At 39.8% G+C, this 20,331-nt stretch overlaps 1 protein-coding gene and 1 long non-coding RNA gene across 5 annotated transcripts; one reads left to right on the forward strand and one right to left on the reverse strand.

Annotated features, from left to right (window-relative positions):
- Window positions 1-1,112: 1,112 nt before the first annotated feature.
- On the reverse strand, window positions 1,113-6,010 carry LOC117820993. 3 transcript variants are annotated; one of them, XR_004632895.1, is made up of 3 exons: window positions 5,927-6,010; window positions 5,204-5,455; window positions 1,113-2,520 (listed from the first exon to the last, which is right to left on the reverse strand). It is a non-coding gene; the product is annotated as an uncharacterized LOC117820993 (long non-coding RNA). The 3 variants fall into 3 exon arrangements; XR_004632894.1 differs by lacking the exon at window positions 5,927-6,010 and adding an exon at window positions 5,780-5,860; XR_004632893.1 differs by lacking the exon at window positions 5,927-6,010 and having other exon boundaries at window positions 5,204-5,579.
- alx3 (ALX homeobox 3) lies at window positions 6,005-17,322 on the forward strand. 2 transcript variants are annotated; one of them, XM_034694965.1, is made up of 7 exons: window positions 6,005-6,174; window positions 7,391-7,731; window positions 9,571-9,725; window positions 11,564-11,882; window positions 15,869-16,143; window positions 16,275-16,400; window positions 16,574-17,322. In XM_034694965.1, the coding sequence occupies exons 2-7, from the start codon at window positions 7,725-7,727 to the stop codon at window positions 16,925-16,927; spliced, it is 1,236 nt and encodes a 411-aa protein (XP_034550856.1). In that variant the 5' UTR covers window positions 6,005-6,174; window positions 7,391-7,724; the 3' UTR covers window positions 16,928-17,322. The 2 variants fall into 2 exon arrangements, with proteins under 2 accessions (XP_034550856.1, XP_034550855.1); XM_034694964.1 differs by having other exon boundaries at window positions 6,005-6,170.
- Window positions 17,323-20,331: the final 3,009 nt, after the last annotated feature.

Here is a 20,331-nt window from a genome sequence, read left to right on the forward strand (position 1 = left end):
CTGCTGCTCTCTAGTCTTTTTGCTTAGGGTCAAAGGTAACGCTCTGACCCGGTGAGGCCAACATGCCCTTGTTAATAAAACAATAAACAGCAGTCTTCTCTCAATAACCCCCCAGTTGGCATCCTCACAAAGCAGGGTTAGCTCCCTGAGACACGCACTTTCATTCCTTTACCCTTAAGACCTAAACTACAACAAGCAAACAGGCATCAAAGAGGCCAGGATATAAGCTTCATTTTGTTCATCATTATAACTCAAAATTATATTGAATGCTATATGGTGTTTATATGAGAGTTAAAGGGGAGTTTAATAATACTTTATTTACTCTTACACACCATATGTGATTTTCCTGAGTGTTTGAAATCTAAGATCAGTCACAGGAGGGGTGGGGGACACCTAATACTCTGCGTGCTCCAGGGCCGGTGAGAAGAAAAAAGAGCACAATTGGATTAGATACCAAAATAGGGTCAATGTTTGTTTTAATCAGTCTGGTGACACAGGGAGCTCTTGAAAGCAGAGCCTGGAGAGAGCGAAACGAGATAGAGGAAGAGCGAATGAAAGGGAGAGGGAAAGAGAAGGAGAAAGGGGAAAAAGAGAGACAGAGAGGGCAGCCGGGGTGATTGGTCCCCAGGCTACAGATGGATAATGGAGGCTAGAGTCTGAAGGGGAAGTGGTCTGGGAGGTGGCCGGCCTTTTCAAAGTTCACTGTCAGGTCTCCAAACGCAGAGGACCGTGGTCACTTCCACTGACAGATCACTTCACACATACAGTATGTCATAAAACTAGCTTGTTACAAACAAATCATCACACAAAGAAGGTTTCTGTGGCAATGAGTGTCCATGAAATTGATGATTAAACTGTGAATGATGATTTAGATCAGCAACAAACATTTCTCTGTTGCCTTTTAGTTGACAGGGATTTGAGTTAAGTTGTTGCAAAAACATGTGAAATCTGAGGCTGGGAATGTCAACTGTCTTGTCTTGTCTTAGCCTGGGTATCTGATTTCTAAATGTTTTTGTAATCTTAGACACCCTTTTTATAAGAGCTTTAGAAAGTGAGAGTGCAGAGGCTTAAGATTGAGAAGGATAGTGCACACTGTCAGGCAGAGACAGATCTACTGTGATTGCTCAGCTTTGGCTTTATTTCCCCCATCCAGGTTGCGGCACAGTTATACTCTTTTGCCAAGTCAGTGAATTAAGGCTCTTGGGGAACAAATCCTGGTTGCTGCCGAGTAGACTTTCCACAGCAGGGCTGAAAACCTAACCGGGATAGACCACTGAATTTCAGACATCAAAACTGATTTCCCTGTCCTGAGACAAATTTACTCTGCTATTGTTTCTGATGGATGGACACAAAAACAGGAGTACCCAGTGATGTCACATGTCAGCTTCTTGAAGAATGAACCAGAAAAGACAAACAGGTTGTAGAATTTGTCAAAATCTATGTATTTTCTGGTTCATTACAAACCTCAAAGTCAGACTCCAATTTATGGTCAGCGCAGCAGCATCAGACTGAAGTGGAATTAGAGATTATTACTTTAGCATTTTGGTTAATTTGGTTCCAAAATACCACTTAAGCCAATATATACTCGCTCTTTTCAAAAACACCCAAATAAGGTGTGCAACAGAGAAAGTAAGATGTGCCCCCATGAATCAAAAAGTGGGTAGTATGCAAACAAAAATGGTTGAGTTACATGTTTTACAGTTGAGTATGCAGCTGTTCTGCTGTGTAAGCATGTGCATGTTTTGGTTAATATACAGTATATTTGTGAGCTGCAAAAAGGCAAGAGAGTGAGAGCAAGAGGGCCCTGACTCCTGCATATCCATCAGCAATGCTGTTTGGTAATGGTATCCCCTGGTCGGAAGTGCAAATCCAGCTGCCGCAAAGTGGCCATAAATTAGATTTTCTGAAACTTGGTGCAGACAGGGTCTCCAGCGTGTCGTTTACTGGACAGCTCAAATCCTGGTCGCCTGCTGCAGCTTTAATAATCATTATCTAAATCCTTTAAACTTGGCTGATCAATTGTCACATACCTCCAATCATCTCATTCAGCTCTTTACTCTGCTGCAGGGGTTGCTCCCTACAAGCTAATGCAAAAGGAAAAAAAGTTTTAGTTTAATTTCCACCTCCAGCAATGCAACTTATCTCTTTTAAAAAGCCGAGACATGTTGAAAACATTACAATTCTCTGAGCCCAGAGGTTGGTGTGATGTGCCTGCTGAAAGCTTTTCCAAATCACACAGAAATCAACGGAGTAAGTTCACATTTTTGCAGCTGCTTTCTATTCCTCAATGTGCAGAGTAATTCCAAACAGTTTATTTTCTATCCAGCCACTTCTGCCCCCAAGGTCGTTTGCTCTTTCTCTTTCTAAACAGGCAGAAATCTCACATGTCCCCTCTTGGTGGAACTCCACTCAGTCTGATTCGTTCTGCAGCTCTGTTTCTTCCCCAGCGGAGCTGCGACAGCCTCATTCAGATGTGTCAGAGTTTCTTTAATTTTCAGGCCTCATCTTCTGCTTGAGCTCCTTTGATAAGAAAATAAGTTTCAGTTGCGTGACACCTTTCACAAGAAGATTAGGTTATTGCAGAACATACAGAGTGATCAAAACGTCAAAAAAAATGCTGAGTGACTGCACAAACAGTAGACAATAGCATTCTGTGACTATGTTTATACTCATAGATTGTGTAGCTGCAACTTTTTTCTAAACAACAAAATAACCTGAAAAGCTGAGGAAGACTCAGAGCCGAAACAACGCTCTAGCCATCGTTTCTATCCGCACTGAGCTGCGGGTGAAGGAGGGCATTATGACCAGTGCCTGGGTGGCTGTTTGGGGGGTCGTGCTTTGTGCCCATGCAGGCCCTGAGGGCATCAGTAGCAGGATGGGCCAGAGCATCCGCTGAGAGGATGACCCTAGCTATCCCTGCAGAGTTTGGCTTGTACAGCTGTATCTGATTGGCCAGGAACAAAGGACTGCTCTTCACCAGGGGTTTGGCATTCAGCAGATAGAATTGATCCTCTCAGACAAAGATCTCTGCTCCTATATTTCACAGATACTTTAAGATTTTGTTGATCAGTACATCAGTACAACTAATGGGAACAGGTTCTAATGTGTTATAATATGCTTATATTTGTGTTTCTGCAAAGGAAACATTCTAATTGCTAAAATCATTGCTACTTTTGACATGTTACATTTGATGCTGTGTTTAAGCAATTTGTTTTGCTTACTTCTCAGTTTTTGGGTTTGTATTTCAGCTCTGTGAGCAGAATGTCTTTGAAAATGAGAACACACTGTTGGACTTGGCCCTTGAATTGTTCAATGAGTAAAAGAAAATATGAATAAACAATGTAAGAGAGCTGTTTTTGATCAGTGTGTTGAAAATGTTGGCGAGCCATGGCTTGCTTGAGTTCAATGACAACCTATTGAAGGAAAATCTGTCTGTCTGTCTGTCTGTCTGTCTGTCTGTCTGTCTGTCTGTCTGTCTATCTATCTATCTATCTATCTATCTATCTATCTATCTATCTATCTATCACCTTCTCTAATTTGTGAAAACTATTGAACATTATAGGAAAGCAAACCCTCCTGACATCACAGATACCAAGAGACAAATGATCGCGTTAACTCGGTCATAATTTTTACGCCCGTCATTCCCTCCCTCATCACACTTAAAAAGGCGGCTGCTTTACAGCAAGGAGCAAAAAAATGCAAAGCCTGTTGCTCTTCCGCGGATTTCTAAAGTGTTTATCCAGATTTCAGTGGACAGGTTTCTTCCAAAAATATGAGAAAGCTGGAAGGCTACCGGAGAGCTCCGGTGCGCTGGAGACGGAGGCCGCTGCCAAAGCCGCAGGTCCTGTCTGGACCTGTGTGTGTGTGTGTGTGTGTGTGTGTGTGTGTGTGTGTGTGTGTGTGTGTGTGTGAAAGAGAGAGAGAGAGAGAGAGAGAGAGAGAGAGAGAGAGAGAGAGAGAGAGAGAGAGAGAGAGAGAGAGTCTGTCCTTTATAATTCCAAAGAAATAATACAGACTGTCACATATTCTAACGTACATAAGACAATCCATGCCTCATATCTCAATAAAACTGGGTCCTTCTTGCAAGAGCGGGCGTTTTTACAATCAAAAAACATATTTGCATTTAACCAAGTCAACAATACATAACAGTTGCTATAATGAAAATGATATATGCCCCGTCATTAATTTTCAGAGGGTAAAAGTGGTGTTAAAATTGACCCTACGTTGTAAAACAGCGGGTACAGGCCTAGATTTTTGCGATGCTGTTGATAATAACATCTCAAATGTTTTTGTGTACACAGATCGGAAAAAACTAACTTTTCTTGTCTTTCGTTTAGAAGAAATAGGGCCCATCAATAACATTATATTATCTCTAGCACAGACGAAATAAAAAACAGTGTAGGCCTAATTTTTTCCAATTTACAGTTCATGCTAATATAATCACTCAATTAAGTCGGAACTGCGCTTTAACAATCAATCAGTCAGCCTTTACGAATCTTTTCTTAATAGATTGCATTACCATGTTATAAAATATTTGTTTTTCATATTTGTTTTATTCAGTAGGCATAGGACACCGAGGTGTCATGGGTATTTTGTTTTAGCTTTGCATTCTCATTAGAAAATATGTTTCTTTCTATCACTAATGAAAAAAAAACCAAATTAAGACTAATCTACCAAATAATAACACAATACCTATAGCCTACCTTAGATATGTCAAAGGTTTTGAATAAGACAGAAAATAAAATACAATTATTAAATTCAAATAATATGCATGAAATGCGATGAAGGCTATTTGAAGGAAAAAGAGAGTATCGGGGAAAGAGCTCAAACGTGTTCTACTGGTCTGACTTTTACGCTAAGATGTTTTTACGCATATACGTTTTTTTTTACGCACAGTTTCAGCACCCAATTATTAATCATATGTAGGCCTATTAGAGTATTGTTGTTTATTAAATCAAACAAAAATTATTAGCTTCAAATATCACATTAAACAGAAAGTATTCAAGTGACTTTCCAATTACGCGTTATTCCAATAAAACTATAGCCAAGGTTAGGCTAGGCTAGGTTTCTTATTTGGATGCTGCACGTTTGATTAGTGGCCCTATGTATAAATGAGTGCTACATCTAATTCAAATTTCCTATAGGGTATCATTGGGTTACATTGATTTACTTTCTTCTTCTTCTTCCATTAAATTTACCCTACTTTTTTGAATAGTCCAAGTCGGGTATCCAGCACTCTTGCAGGTGGGCATCACATTTTTTCCAGGGTGAACACAGGTGCTTCTTGTCTCGAGCCCTCTTCTCGAGAAACTTTTAATCTTCTCGGCGGAAACCTTCAGGACGGCAGGACAAGGCAGGACAGGACAGGGCACGAGGACCCGAGGAGGTTCCTGTCCTCTGGCTCTGGATAATGAAATTCCCGTGATTGTCAGTCTGCACTCTTTATCGCCAGAACCTGAGTCATGAGCAAAAAAACAACATCAGCTGTCTAGCTTATATTCACCACTAAAGTGTCCCAATTTGTCCTGCGTTTAGCTCGTTCTATTAGCTTATTTTCCCCTCAATGTTATGGAGGTAATGAAATCAGTCAGAAATACACCAATCTATTTCTTTAAATGTATAGGCAAATAATTCGCCAGTCCAAAAAAACTGGGAAGCAGACGGTATATGATCACAAGAAATGCAGAGTACGTTTAAAACTCCAGGGAATATGGTTTATTGTCCATTTTAAATCTAGTGTTTTTTATAGAGTCAATAACTAAGATTATTCCTAGCTTACTTTTATTTGAATTACGCAGCCCATTCTGAGTCTATAACAGGGTGGAGACGATAGAGGATGAAAGCAGGATTTTGAAAGAGCTATGAATTCTGATAATAATAATAATAATAATACAATTTACATTTAAGCACATCTGTTAATAGTTACCTAACCAACGACTTCAGTTTGTTTTAACGGAAATTACAGGCAATGTTTAGACGGCTCCATTACGCATGCGTTACCGAATCAGGGCCTTGGCGTCAGCTGTCCCCCGTCCCCTGTAAAACCTATGTGTAAAACACAGAGGGATTATTTATTTTTGGCTCTGGCGTGTGTTCAGTATCGGGGCCTAGCTGAGCTGATACATCCAGATGGTTCTGCTAAGGTGCATGTTTACGGATTCCTGGAGATTGTGAGTAAGGAGCAAGGCTGTATCGGTCTGTCCTTCATTAAGGGCCAGTCAGAGGAGAGACGCATTTATCACGACAGACTGAGCTTTCATAACCCGGTGTTCCCCACACACGCAAACACACACACAAATACACACACACACACACACACACACACACACACACACACACACACACACACACACACACACACACACACACTAGGACACAGTAACACACATTGCCTTTCTCTTTAAGCTACTGTGCCGCGAAAGCTTCCTTAGTCAGCTCTCTGTAACCAATTAAAAAAAGTTAAGGGGCAACAAAGACTCATTTAGGTGCAGAGTATAGCAACTAAATGAGCCATTTGATAGGTGAATACACAATAGACAAAGCGATGTGCAACCAACATATATGCAAAATTGCATTCATAGTTTAGGATTTCTATATAAGCTCTAACTCGCTTTTTATGTTCTATCCTTTTCACCTAATGTTTTACAACATACTGTACACGTCCTCTCAAAATAAATCTTAGAACCTGTCTTCACAGTAGAAATAAGATCGCCTTGTGTGAAAGTATGTCAATAAATACAGATGCCTCCAACCAATATGTAAAATGTAGACATGTTGATTTAGAAAGTATTGCTAACATTTTTTCTTATTTATTATGATAAATTCAGACTCAGACTAAAGGGAACCCTCAAATGACGATGATGATGAAGCAATTACTGTAGATCATGTATTTTTTGTATTAACAAATTTTCAATTTATTTCACTAAGAAAAATGTGCATATTTAACAGTAGCAGTAACAGCTTATATATCATGTTCATATTAGCAGCTTTAAGTAACTATTATTGGTTCTGTGAAGCTTGGAGCAGTTTTTTGGAATGTGAACCAAGTTTTTCTCAGTTTCTAAAACTACAGTAAGAAATTCACCATCTTTTATGCTAAATCAAACATGGCAAAGCTATATTAAAATTTAAATTGGCAAGTGCAGGACCTGTCATTATAAGTGATATACAACACTAAACATCAAGGCCCTATGGTTTGCAGACTACAGGGGGTCAATTGAGAAGCTTTATTGGTCTTCCAACTGCTGAAATGAATAGAGGAAGTTTTTCTTTTTAATGCTTCATGCTCTTGCAGTGGAATGTTGAAAATATTATTAACGTATTAAAAACCGTGGCAAAAACACATCATGCAGCATCTATTTTGAGCAACTGTGGTCTTTTCTCCTCACAGATATGTATGTGGCTCATCTCTTGTGTGTTGTGGCTGTGGACTCTGACTTGCTGCTAACCCTCGCTGGGCTCCAGTGTGCTCTATGACGCCTTGTAAGAGGTCAGACAGAGGACAGCGACTCCACTTCCCATTTCCCTTCAAAACCTCAACCCCCATCGCCATGGTAGAGCTTCAGCTTCCCAGAATGCACCTCTCCAGCCAGCTGACCTTGGGGTCGGCAGCTGTCAATCACATCCTCAGCTGGCTGTGCAGCTTCTGGACATAGACTGGAGGATGTGAGGGAGGCCTCTGAGAGGAGCCCTGGCTCTGCATATGGGATCATCTCTGTGCATTCATGGCGGGTAATTAAATTAGCTATCCTTCTCCTATTCTAATGCAAACCTCAGGTTGAATCGCCACCCTGTACGTGAGAGGAAAGGCCTCAGGCAGTGATAGCCAGACAAAGACAGCCAGCTTCTATGAAATACAGAGTTGTACTTTATTCTAACTTGTTGGCTGTGTTGGTGTTCTTCGGGCAGGTTGATGGATCGATCTTTGTTTACTCTCTTGACACAAATGCAAAGTTTTTCACCATATACAACATATATGCATATGTGTGTGTATACACATATACATATATGTTGTATATATGCAAAACTCAGTTTTGATCTGTGCCTAATCTCTGAATATATTTGTTTATACTTGTGTCTGTATAAACACACAAGCTATGCCAATACATAGTGTATGGAGGAGAAAGGATGTAAGCTGTAGCGGGTGTAACAGCACTGTAGACTGACAGCCCTGCAGAGAGGATGTAGTGGAGCGAATGAGGGGTGGAAGCAGCTCTCTAGCCTGAGGGCCGCAGGGTGCACGGTGAGAGTGCAGGGTCACCTTTATCCATGCTGTCTGTGCCCAGAGCACAGAGGCGGAGGCGGAGAGGAAAGGGGGAGACCTGGAACTCCTGACAGGCTGAACTGATTTCCTGTGCAGGGTCATGCCCAGGACAGGCTTGGAGGACAAGGGTTTAGGACTGCGGGGAGCATGGACATGATATGGACAACAAGTCAATGCTATTCTTTCACTTCTTTTCACCACTGCTTTCCTAAAATGCACATCTCAGCCTGAGGTTAGTCTTAGTTTTACATAAGGTGCTTATTGTAAAAAGCATGATTCTCTATTTTCTTCAATGTGGCTGAGATTTTAATGACTATTGTATCCTGCAGATAGACCTTTTAGTACATGAATGAATGGACCCCCTTCAAGTATAATCAAGCAAGCCACAGCACACCGACCTAAACACAGAGGACTTTGATTCCACTGTGAATAACATACCCATAATCCCCTACAACTTAATGCAGTATTCATATAAACAGTGTTACCTGCGGCGACTCTGAGATCACAGCGTAGTCGTTCTTCTTCTTGCCCACATCTCTGGAATGCATTTTCTCAGCTGGGTTCGTGAATTGAGGAGAGCTCTGCTGCCTCGGGCTAAAGAGGACATGCTTGTCACGAGATTTGGGAAACATATCCCCCCTGTGTGTACATCTTAAAACGCCCTTAACAGAATTATGAGCTTTTTTAATGGTGGTCAGACAGACAGTTTGACAAATGCTAGCCGCTACACCTAGGCTGAAGTTTATGGAGATAAATACACAGCCGAGTGTGGGAGGGTGAAAGGCGGCACTGTGGTTGTGATTAACATGACAGCGTCGTCTTTTAACCTCTGTGCTCTACAGACCCAAACATGTTAATCTAAGTCATGTTACACATAAATGTCATTAGACCTTGTATCTGTGGTCACTAATCATATTCAATTTAAAGGAGCTTTTCCTCTGCCATGCAGGCAGAAATATCTTAGCAATTTGTGTCCACATGAAGGCTGGAACTTCCATTTTGCTCATGACTGTTATTTTATGAGCCTCTCAATAAAGGGAGGAATGTAGTTTTTTCTTGACATTACAGTATGAATAAGATTGTCAACAGAACTGAAATCAGGTCCTGTTGGTCTATTTTTGACAAGAACAGTTTTGGGGGTTTTCCTCTATTTTTTATTCAATCATGAATGTGAGTTAGACTTTGAACATTTCAAGCCGGAATTGGAGCAAACTTGAAGCCGTCACTCTCATACCCTCTAAACTGCACATTTCTTCTTTTTCACATTTGGATCTCTAATGTGTTCTGTGGACACCTTGATATTTCAGAGCCAGAAATGGAATCAAATGGGGCTTGTGAAGCCTCTCAGCCCAAATGGATTTCATGTTTACACACTTGTCCATCAGCTGAGCAGTTTGCGGCCTCAGGTATCCGGAGAGATGTTGAGATGTCCTCAAAGCAAGCGGTGCCGCGTCTGAACCTGGTAAGTGCACTGTGTTTAGACGGGGTTTGCCAGATCAGAGATAACATTTCAGTTTCAAATGCCTTTTATCTTATGCTGAGTCTGAATCTGTCTGAAGACAATCAGTCAGTTTTTAAGCAGCATGAAGAAATTAACAATTCAACTTGTGTCTTTGCCATAAATGAAGCATATTGGTCTGCTTTTATTTTAAATTCATTTCTAGTAGTCTTTCATATTTTTATTTACTCCACAGCAATGTTGGTCAATTGAATACAATTGAAATGTAACAAAGATTTAAGAATATAAAGTTATATTTCAGTGCAAGCAGGGAAATGTTTTGATCTATATAACTATTGATGGCTGTTTCCATCATTTCTACAAGACATTCAGTCCAGCCAGAGGAAATCAGTAACATAGTTTAAAGCTGAACGACGAGGTAACGGCAAAGTGATATTTACTCTATAGGCCTACGGAATGTCAGACATGACATAGCGATCAAGTACAGTATTTTATTTTTATAATAAATAACAGACATTTTAGCTTGCCATTGGCTTCGTGGGATGTCAATTTACTCGCAAGTTTGCCGATCGGGTATTATTGTATGCTTGCTAAAACAAGATGATCATTTTTGTTTAATTGTTTTGTTTGATTTTGTTTAGCTCTCGGTGTTGGAAAAATAAAAACAATGTGAAATAGAGTTCTATACAGCATTTTTTTTGACTAGATCTTTGATTAATGCAGAAGCATTTTTAACGAAAACTATGATTTTTTTCATTCAGACGTTCAAAAATAAAAGCAGCGGAAACTGTTGGCTTAATAACGATTATGACTGATTCCCTCTTTAAACGTTTCTAAATAGTATGCTAATATATAATATAGTCAAGTATTCAGCTATTCGTCTGTCGGTAGCCCAGTCCTTAGTTTTTTTTTAAATTTGATTTAGGCTTTTTGCATTACATTTTAAATAAATAAAAATCCGTTTAATTTTCACTGGGCCTTTTTAACGTTTAGCATTTGCGTAAAGCAGTTTTTTTCCTCTTTGTTTTATCTGTGACACGTCGGCTCAGTGAATCAATGCCTTATATTTTTCTGGTGGACCTGCGGGAGGACACACAGGCTACGCCCTTATTATAGTTGAATAAAGTTTCAAAACTAAAGAATAAAACAAGAAAGAGGATCTGTTAAGTAGCTTGAACATTTTATTGTTCATGCAGGAATGTTCAGCCTATAAGGAACGAAAGTCTCTGTCCGGCATACACAAATAAATGCGTTTGTCCACTCTTTAAAATGTATTACTGCAAAATCAACTCAAAATTCATTAAAAAGCACATCAAAATATGAGTCGCTGCCTGCATTTCGGTAGTGTGACTATGTGTGTATTTTTGTGCGTAAATTGCCGTGTATTCCCGCTGTCAGCTTCTCCTGTCCTGCCTGATTTACTGATTAGGCCCATAACAATATATGAAATAGGAATTAAATGGTTAATTGGAGGGACAGAAACCACACGTGATTGAATTTTTGGCGTATTATATCAGACTGCTGAATGCTGTAATACACACCACACACACCCTTCTACTCTCTCTCTCTCTCTCTCTCTCTCTCTCTCTCTCTCTCTCTCTCTCTATCTCTATCTCTCTCTCACACACACACACACACACACACACTCTCTCAGTTCTTTCCCGGTTTCACGGGTCTTTGTTTCTGATCTGTTAAATCCCACCCACTTGACATGAACACAGAAGAAAAAAAAAGTCTCTCACTCAGGCGTCCACTCTATCAGCGCGCAGTCGCTGTTGTCTAAACTGCTGCTGGATCTGTAAAAGATGGACACGGACAGTTGTTTGCCTTTCTCTTCACAGAGCAGCAGGAGGACACCAGAGACCTCTCCGGGGCTGGAGCACCGTGGCTCCGGCTCATTTCTCCCCTGTGATGAGCTGCAGAAACCTTCACACCTTCCTCCTCCTCCTCTCCCTCACCGCCTCAGTCTGCGCGGGGATCTGTACGCCGCCGCCATGGGGAGGTTTGGAGATACTGCTGCGGACTTTACGCACGGCGCAGCCTCGGCCAACCCTCCCGCCTCCCCGACCAAACATAGCAAGTTCATGGAGAGTATAAACCAGGATCAGAAGGGGACAGCGATAAGCGGCAAGCCTGCGTTTTACGACCACAACTCTGAAGGTAAGTAAGACGAATGTTTTTGGCACAATGGGTAGTGACTTCAGTAATGAGAGAAAAACATATCAAAACGTGTCACTCTGGCATCTTCTAATGTCAAGTTTTACATATTTCACTATGCAACAATTCTCAACTCTGGAGTCTCTGAATGAGAATCAATTTGAGACAAAAAACTAGTAGGTCCAACGAAAAGTTGTATCAAGACATTTACATGCAAAAGGCAACTGACTATTGCGCCATACTACAGATGGATTTTAGTTCAATTGACTCTCTAAACGCATTTATAGTAGCTACAGAAAAGGGTTGTTTTTTTTCAGTGCTGAAATTCCTGAAAATAGTGAATTTATGTTATTTTTTTATTTCGAAAAAAAGAAAAGTACTAATCTAACACAGGGTAAGTGTGCAACAAATTACCACAAGAATAAATATGTTCATAATTTTTTTTGCATTGAATAACACAAATCTGTTCTTTAATAATTTGTGTATGAGACGGTTTATTATGCATGTTAAGTCAATTCTTCATCACAGCTGATGATTGCATCAGAGTATTACTTAATTTTTACTGGCTGTGCAAATGAAAGCCCCGTTGTGATAAAAACGTCAGCAAGTTTTTCTCCATTTGACAGTCCTTGACTTAAAGCTTAAGAGGTTAAAGGTCAGCCTGGCAGCTAGTTGGGTGTGCCATTAGGCAACCTATCTGCTAAAACTGTTCCATATTTCAGCATTTCAGCCTAGATGCTCTTCTTTTATTCTCATTATTCTTTCTAGGTACTCATTTTGGTAGCGTAAAATGCATTTGAGTTGACTTTTGCCCACAGGCGTGCGCTCAAACGCTGTCAGACATTCAGGCATGTAAGAATGTCTGTCTTGGGAAGAAAAGCATTAATTGTATATGTTGAACCAAAGCCTGAAGAAATGATGTGGTGTTTCACTTTATTTATTGGTGTTGATGATTGTGCAAAGCAGCAGAGGATATGAGCACTGATAAGGTCTTTGTGATATCTGTGTCCAGAATAATATACAGCAGCCTGATTCATGTTACTGCCAAAGAAAGCCAATAGACTTTCTTTTTTTTTTTTACAATTAGTTTGGATAATGAAATCAGCTGTGCAGGCTGAGAGTGGACTTTCATTACTTTTCTTTTTAATTTTGTTTAAACATTTGAGGGGAGGCATGTATGGTTTCCCTGCTACACACACATCTATGCTCTTTGTGCATGTGTGAAGAGAACTGCTCAGCATTTTTGATTTTCCTTTGTCAATTAGTTGGAAAATTACTGTTAGTTCATTTGGTCTTGCATGTGTGCATTTGCAGAATGGATGTGTGTGTGTGATTGTGTATTTGTGTGTGTGTGTGTGTGTGTGTGTGTGATTGTGCATGTGTGTCTCTAATCTTTATTTGCTTTTTTGAGTTGGGTTCATGCACCTTCAAAGGGAGACACGGCTTCCTGTTTTGTCTACAGCTGGAGAAAGGTTCCCCGATGATGCATTTAAACCAACTGTGATCATCTTCACACTTTGAGCCTTTTTTTGAATTTGCAGTATTTATTTGTGCCATCAGTTTTTACTGAAAGCACTTTTAAACAATGGTTAAGTTTAATTGAATATAATTGTTAAATAATCAGTCGCTTCATCTTTGTAATGCAAACTATTTTTTCCATGAAAAAGTCTTAGTGTCTTTTTTCACTGGGTAAATTGAACTGTTGTTTAAATATCTATTAACATAACACAGTATATTTAATGTGTTGCTGACCATCCAGCATATATTTGAATATCATACACAAAATATCTTTAAATGTAATTGATACATTATTCATATTTTCTCGAGCAAAAACATGCTACTCATAAAAAAGTTTACTTATATTCTGGAATTAATAAAATGAAATGAAACTCTCACTATTTCAACCGTATTGTAAACTCTTTAGCTTAGGTTGAAATGCTGCTATTATTCTTTTCTTTTTATTAATTTTGATACTCTATAAAATCACGGTGGACACGTTTCAAACCAGTTACTATTATATATATTAAATCCTTAATAAAAAATGATCAATCTTTATTTTTTTCTTAAACACTGAAGAGCTATTTCTCTCAAAATAAAAACGTTAATGTACAGAGCTAGGTGTCGGAAGTAGAATTAAAGTCTTACCACCTTTATTTTACTGTAATGAAATTGATCCCCCGACTCACAGCATGATATTCCTACCTATACGCTTTGAATTTATTCTCTATTTGCCTTCTCTTTATTTCACATATATCTCTGGTTACACGGAGATGGAGGCAGAGCGGATGTGGCTGACATGGTAAAAGCTACACAATGTCCCGCGGCCCCAGTTTGCAATCTTAACGGAGAATATTTTCAGCATGAACTGCGGTGTGACTTGGGATCTAATGGACACAAGGAAATTAATGTTGCAATGAAAAGTGCTCTCTGTTGGGCCCCCATATTGAATTAGGAGAATAGCAAAGTAATGTCTCTGCTGCCCCCAGTGAGTGAGTGCCTGCAGAAAGACAGAGAGTGATTTTGTTTGGGTGCTCAGGGCTAAACTTAATGAAAATGGACAACAACATCCAAACACTGCAGGAGGGAACAGCCCTTTCCACGGTCTGTTAACAGGAAGGAAAATAGTGCTTTCACATTTCCCATCACTGCTGAACGAAAAGGGCAGACTCGGTTTAATAATTGGAACAGTTGTGTGCCTTACCAGATGTAGATTTGTCTTGAAATTCAGCATTGTATCAATAACTAGATTCTTACTCATATAGCACAAAATCACAACAAGTTATGTCATGATCCTTACATACAAAACAGGTCTAGATTGTAGTCTTTTGATCTTTTCTTTGTGGTGACCTGACAAAACCCTTGTTTTTTTACTTTGGATGTTTTTACAAAGATGTTGCAGTCACAACTCATTTAGGGAAAATGCTGTCTCTGTTTACGAAGCCACCCTTAACGTTTCCAGATAAAACTAATCTAAAAAGCAAGCCAACTCTGAGAGTTAACTGCCTTATTATGGGTTGTATGAGTAAATTCAATTAATCACTGTTTAGTTTAATAACTATTGTTTGTTGATTTTCTCAGGCATCTCAGTTTAAAGCCTCATAAGGTAGAGAGTTTGAGAATCAAATTATGAAGCATAAAAACAAGCATGAGATTAATTACTTTGAGTGATACCTCACAAACAAAATGTTTGATGTGATATACTGCTAAATGGAATTTTAGAGTGGTGTGTGAAATAGCCTAATAGTGGTTGGGGCTGTAAAATCTGAACACTGTATTCCAGGTAAAATTATTATCGTTAAAAAAGGCGTGGTTGATCATTTAGTCAGTGGTTCCACACAAAGGGTTTGGATTCCAGAGTGAATTTTCCATATTGAAATAGTTTGTTCTGTATCCTCCTGTTTGGTGATGGCCTTCTTTATGCTACAAGTTTCTCAATTGTTAAAATTTCTCTGCATTTTCACCAGTTAATTTAATGTTCAACAGGTACGCATGCTCAGCTGTGTTACTTGTAAGTTAATGCTAGTATTTTATTTTATATTTGTCGGGGTCCTGTTAAAACTTCAAATTCTCTTATTTATTCAACCTCTGTTTAACCAAAAGGGCTTCATCCCTATTCATGTTTTACTACTTTACTATTTTTTTTATTTCTCAGGACTTGCTGAGTCAGGCAGCATCAAATGGTAAAAAAAAAAAAACACAAGATAGATGAATTAAAAAATATATAAGATTTAAAAAAAAAATGTATATGTAAAATCAGTAAAATCAAAAGTTGTTGATTTAAAATAATTAAGTAATTTAAAAACCAATAAAACCCGACTTGAAAATAACCAAAAGTAATACCTTTGAAATAATAATAGCAGTCTGTAACCTATAAGCAATGCATTTTTGTTGGAGAGTAGATTGTTAGATATCTCAAACTTGCGTATGACTTGATATTTATTATAGATTGTATGTTAGGTTTTTAATGTTTTCTGTCTTCTTTCTGTCAGTCAGAGAGAAAGGAGTTCCAAAGACGATGGGCTATCCTGGCATTGGCACGGACTGCTGTGGAAAACTGAAAGAGCCGGGAAGCATTTTACACGGAGACTCCATCGCTGACTCCATCGACTTGTCAGGCAAGAACAAGAAACGGCGTAACCGCACCACCTTTAGCACCTTTCAGCTGGAGGAGCTGGAGAAAGTGTTTCAGAAAACACACTACCCAGACGTGTACGCCAGGGAGCAGCTCGCCCTGAGGACCGAGCTCACTGAGGCCAGAGTTCAGGTGTGTTCCAGGACAACTACCTCATATTTTACAACTTTTTATTCTATACATCAAAGCAGCAGAGACTACATGATCGGAGCACAATCCCCTTTGCTCCTAAATCTTACTGTTGCATTTTTTGTTCTTGGAAGGTTTGGTTTCAGAATCGTAGAGCCAAGTGGAGGAAACGGGAACGCTACGGAAAGATCCAGGAGGTCCGCAACCACTTTGCTGCTACATACGATATTTCTCTTCTTCCTCGCCATGACACATATCAGGTCAGCCACTGCAGATCTTTGACTTACTATGTGGTGTAGAAGTAGTCAGTATTGGCACTCCTGTTCAAACCTGCTTTTTAAAATTCAACTTTTGGTCTTCAAGTTTTTTAAGTTTGTAGTGTCCCATCGTTCATTCTATTAAATTCCAAATGTTTCCCGTGCTCCCCCTCCAGATGCAGGGCAACCTGTGGCCAGGAGCAGCCTCCGGAGGAGGTGGTGGTTCAGGTGCTGGCTGTGTCCTGGGTGCTGACTCTATCCCCTCGTCCTGCATGAGCCCGTACCCCCACCCCCACCCCCACAGCAACCTGCAGGGCTTCATGGGCATGCCCGCATCCCCTGGCCACCCCCATCACCACCATCCTTCTCACCATCCGGGTATCAACGGCCTCTACTCGCTCCACAGCTTCCCAGGAGGCCTTGGGCCCCCTTCCATTGAGGGGCCTGAGACCGAATACAAGCCGACGGGCCTGGTGGCACTGCGAATGAAAGCCAAAGAGCCGGGTAGCCTCCTCTCCTGGCCTACATGACCACAACAGTGCCAGTTCCCCACTATGCACTGACTGAGCCAAAGCATATTACGTTCCGGATTCATATGCAGTCCCTGAAGTACACACCCAGCTCAGCATTGACTCAAATATTCCTCTCAACAAATATGTAAACCACCTTGGAGACTTTTAGTTGTTCAGAACATGGAATAAGAATTTCATTTTGGGCATCTTGAAAGCCTCTTGCACGAAAAAAAACCCCCAGTGTATTAATAGGAACTTTGTGTTTTTAGTTTCAGTCAGATATCCCGATGCTGAGACCAAAGAGGAAAAAATTATTTAAGCATGTAAAAATTGTAATTATCATATTAATCATTGTTTTTTATGTCTGATGTGCTTTTTAGTGTGAGCAGTAATAAAGGCCCCCATCTAAATAAGCTGTCTTGTTCTGCAGGAAAACTAGCATTTGGAAAAGAGATTGAAATATGGGACAAAAGTACACCACACACACACACACCCCAGAATGATTTTATGGGACCTTAAAAATGACAACTCAAGAGAGTTGAGCAAAAATCTGTGTCGTAACCTTGACTTTGATGTGGTTGTGAGACAAAAGAGCATAACAATCTGGTTGCCATAAAGAAAGATATCTGCTGTGTAGGAAGTCAGCTCTTTTGTACTCTTGAAGTCTACATGGAGACCTTACATGTGCAGCCTCCTATGCCTCTCTTCTAGAAGTGGCACCTCATGCATCAGAAGCAAGTGAGAGGCTCATTAACATAAAGCTTACTGAGCATCAACAATTCAGTGTTGATGATAAAGCAGAGAGCCACAGAGTAAGCAGGAATATTCCCTTAACATATGGGGTTAGTGATAAATCAGACCAACCGGGTGATAAGTTACACTTTAATGGAAGAAATTGGGGGTTGCCATGGCCCAGTACACATTCTGTTTGGTGATATTCATTGAAGCCAGTTCAGCTGCCCTTAGCTTTTCTTTCTAAGTATTTTATCCATTTCTTGGCATTTTAAAGAAGAAAATCACATAAATATGTTGCTGTCTTGTGTATTCTAAATGCATTCCTAATAATTGTTTTCAGGAAATCTCCTTGTTGTGCTTACCCCAAAACAATTTACTTTATTGTCAAGGAAACACTGAATAGCATGGTACCATCCCATCTGGTGTAAATTACTAAACACCAACATATTCATATCAGATGTGCAAACATTTCAATCTGTGTGCGAGTGAAAATGCAACTTGAATTGAAGGAGAAAAAAAGAGAGTTCCAGTGGTGGACAAAGCCCTCTGAAGCCACACTCGCTCCCCAGGAGTGTACATGGCTTACGGGGGAATATATTGGCTCTCGTTCTTCAATGCTTGCTTCACCATGACAGCCGTGCTGGAGCGGATTAACTGCCATTCCCTTTTAGTCTATGCCGGGGTTTTGTGTGAGCCACTAACATGTGTTTCCAATAGAAGAATGCACAAACCCATCAGAAACACTTTCCACACCCACAGCTTCAAATTCCAGCCAGGCCCTGGGAGACAGCAGCTCTTACTGCAGTCACACAGTTGTCGTCCCCCCCCCCGATTAAATCCCAGATTAAGAGAAGGAGATAAGAAGTGCTGTCAGTGGGGATAAGGGATTGAGGTGATGGCCACCTTTAGGAAAGCTGAAGAAATAGCAGATGGTGGATCAGGGTTAAATTTTAATATTTATTTTTAGAAACAGGCTAATCAGATCTTTCTGCCCATAAAAAAAAGAGGAAACTCAGTGGCTTAATGAATATGATATGTTGACTTTTACACACTGTCAGAATAGTTGAAATAGATTGACTCAGAATATTAGAAACAACATTCTTTTTATCTACACCAGAAGACCAGAACCAATTATCCCTACTTACAAAAGCATACATACATTTTGATTAAGTTGCCATTTAAGTAATAGTGGTTTGGCACAAGCTTTGATCCATACAGACTCAATATATCATGCTACAAAATAAATGAAAAAGGTGGAGTTCGGACTGTATACAATGCGGGGGGCAGTTATTAACTGAGCATCACTCTTGTGTGTCAGGGTCATTGGGCAAAGACTGTCACTGAAGTCTGGAAATCACTATGCCCCAAGTCTCATTAATGAACAGAAAATATGATTGAATGCTCATTAAAATCTGTAAAACTGCCTGCTGGCCACTGCTCTAAGCTTTGATCTAAACAAGATTTATCTTGGCCTTGAAGTGCAACTATTGTGACACACACACAGATCCTTGCATTTGAAGTAGTAGAAGAGCATTTCATTTATTGCTAAGCTTAACAATGTTGTAGTTCAGTTTGGCACACACAGTGAGACAAACAGTGGAGTAAGGTACGTTATGCACAGTCTGTCATGAAGTATTTGGCTGCTTCCACATATTCAACAGTAGAACGCCCTGTGCTGTTTCTGTATCTGCAAGAGGAAAACAATTCCGATTAATAAGCCCTTCAATGATTCTATCACTTGCTTTTAGCTCTACATTTATGTTGAAATGTTTCCACAGAAACAAAGCAATCTCAGCTTAGCCTGATGTAAGTTTGGAAGTAAGGGGGAACAAATGTGGAAAGTAGTCTATTTTCTTTTGGCTTCCATTTAACCCCTTACCTAGAAATAGCTGTACATAAGAAAACAATGTGTTGAAAAGTAAGCTACTATCATTACTTTTTCATCCTTCCAATAGTCTTTCAACTATATATCTATAAATGTTATGGTTTTCATATGATACAAATTGGTAAACAATCATCTCTATTATTCCATACCTAAAGAGCAGGACAAAGTCCTAATAGAAGTTCATTCTGAAAGACTAAGGCCAAGGGCTACTGTACCCCTTTGAGTTTACCTCTTTTCAGCTGCTGTTCAAATGCTGCCACCTTCTGGTTATAGGTTGGCTTGTTTAAAAAGCTCCTAAAGACCTGCTATCAGCATAACTGTAAATCATGAGCTTTGAGCCACAAAGTCTGGTCATAACCGTGACCGCAGTGACTCAAAAACAAAGTAATTTGACTGAGGTTGGACAGAAAAACAGCAGTAGCCTACCTCACAGAATAATCACACTCTGAATAAATGTTTGATTTTAAAATCTTTGATGTAAGAGTCAAGATTCAAGATTCAAGATTCAAGAAAGCTTTATAGCCAAGTGAGCTCGCACACACAAGGAATTTGACGTGGTGAATGGAACACTGACCCTGGCACTTAACAACAAGACAGTAAGGGCAATACATATATGGGCTAAACCTAAACACAAATCCAAAAGTTTTAAATAAAAATAACAATACTATCTGTACAAAGAAAGGTACAGAAGTATTTTTAAGGACATGAAATAAGTTAACTTAGCAGTGGCGGTTCTGGGGAGGGGCAAACAGGGGCCAGTGCCCCTGTAAAACTGAACATTGACCCCCCCCTGTGGCCCCTC

Source organism: Notolabrus celidotus, chromosome 11 (genome assembly GCF_009762535.1).
Source record: "Notolabrus celidotus isolate fNotCel1 chromosome 11, fNotCel1.pri, whole genome shotgun sequence".
NCBI classification, from domain to species: Eukaryota; Metazoa; Chordata; class Actinopteri; order Labriformes; family Labridae; genus Notolabrus; species Notolabrus celidotus.

What these genes read in the sequence shown, in the direction of transcription:
- alx3 (XM_034694965.1), top strand. An exon ending in TTACGACCACAACTCTGAAG is followed by an intron (nt 11,883 to 15,868) that starts GTAAGTAAGACG and finishes TCTTTCTGTCAG; the next exon opens with TCAGAGAGAAAGGAGTTCCA. An exon ending in TCACTGAGGCCAGAGTTCAG is followed by an intron (nt 16,144 to 16,274) that starts GTGTGTTCCAGG and finishes TGTTCTTGGAAG; the next exon opens with GTTTGGTTTCAGAATCGTAG.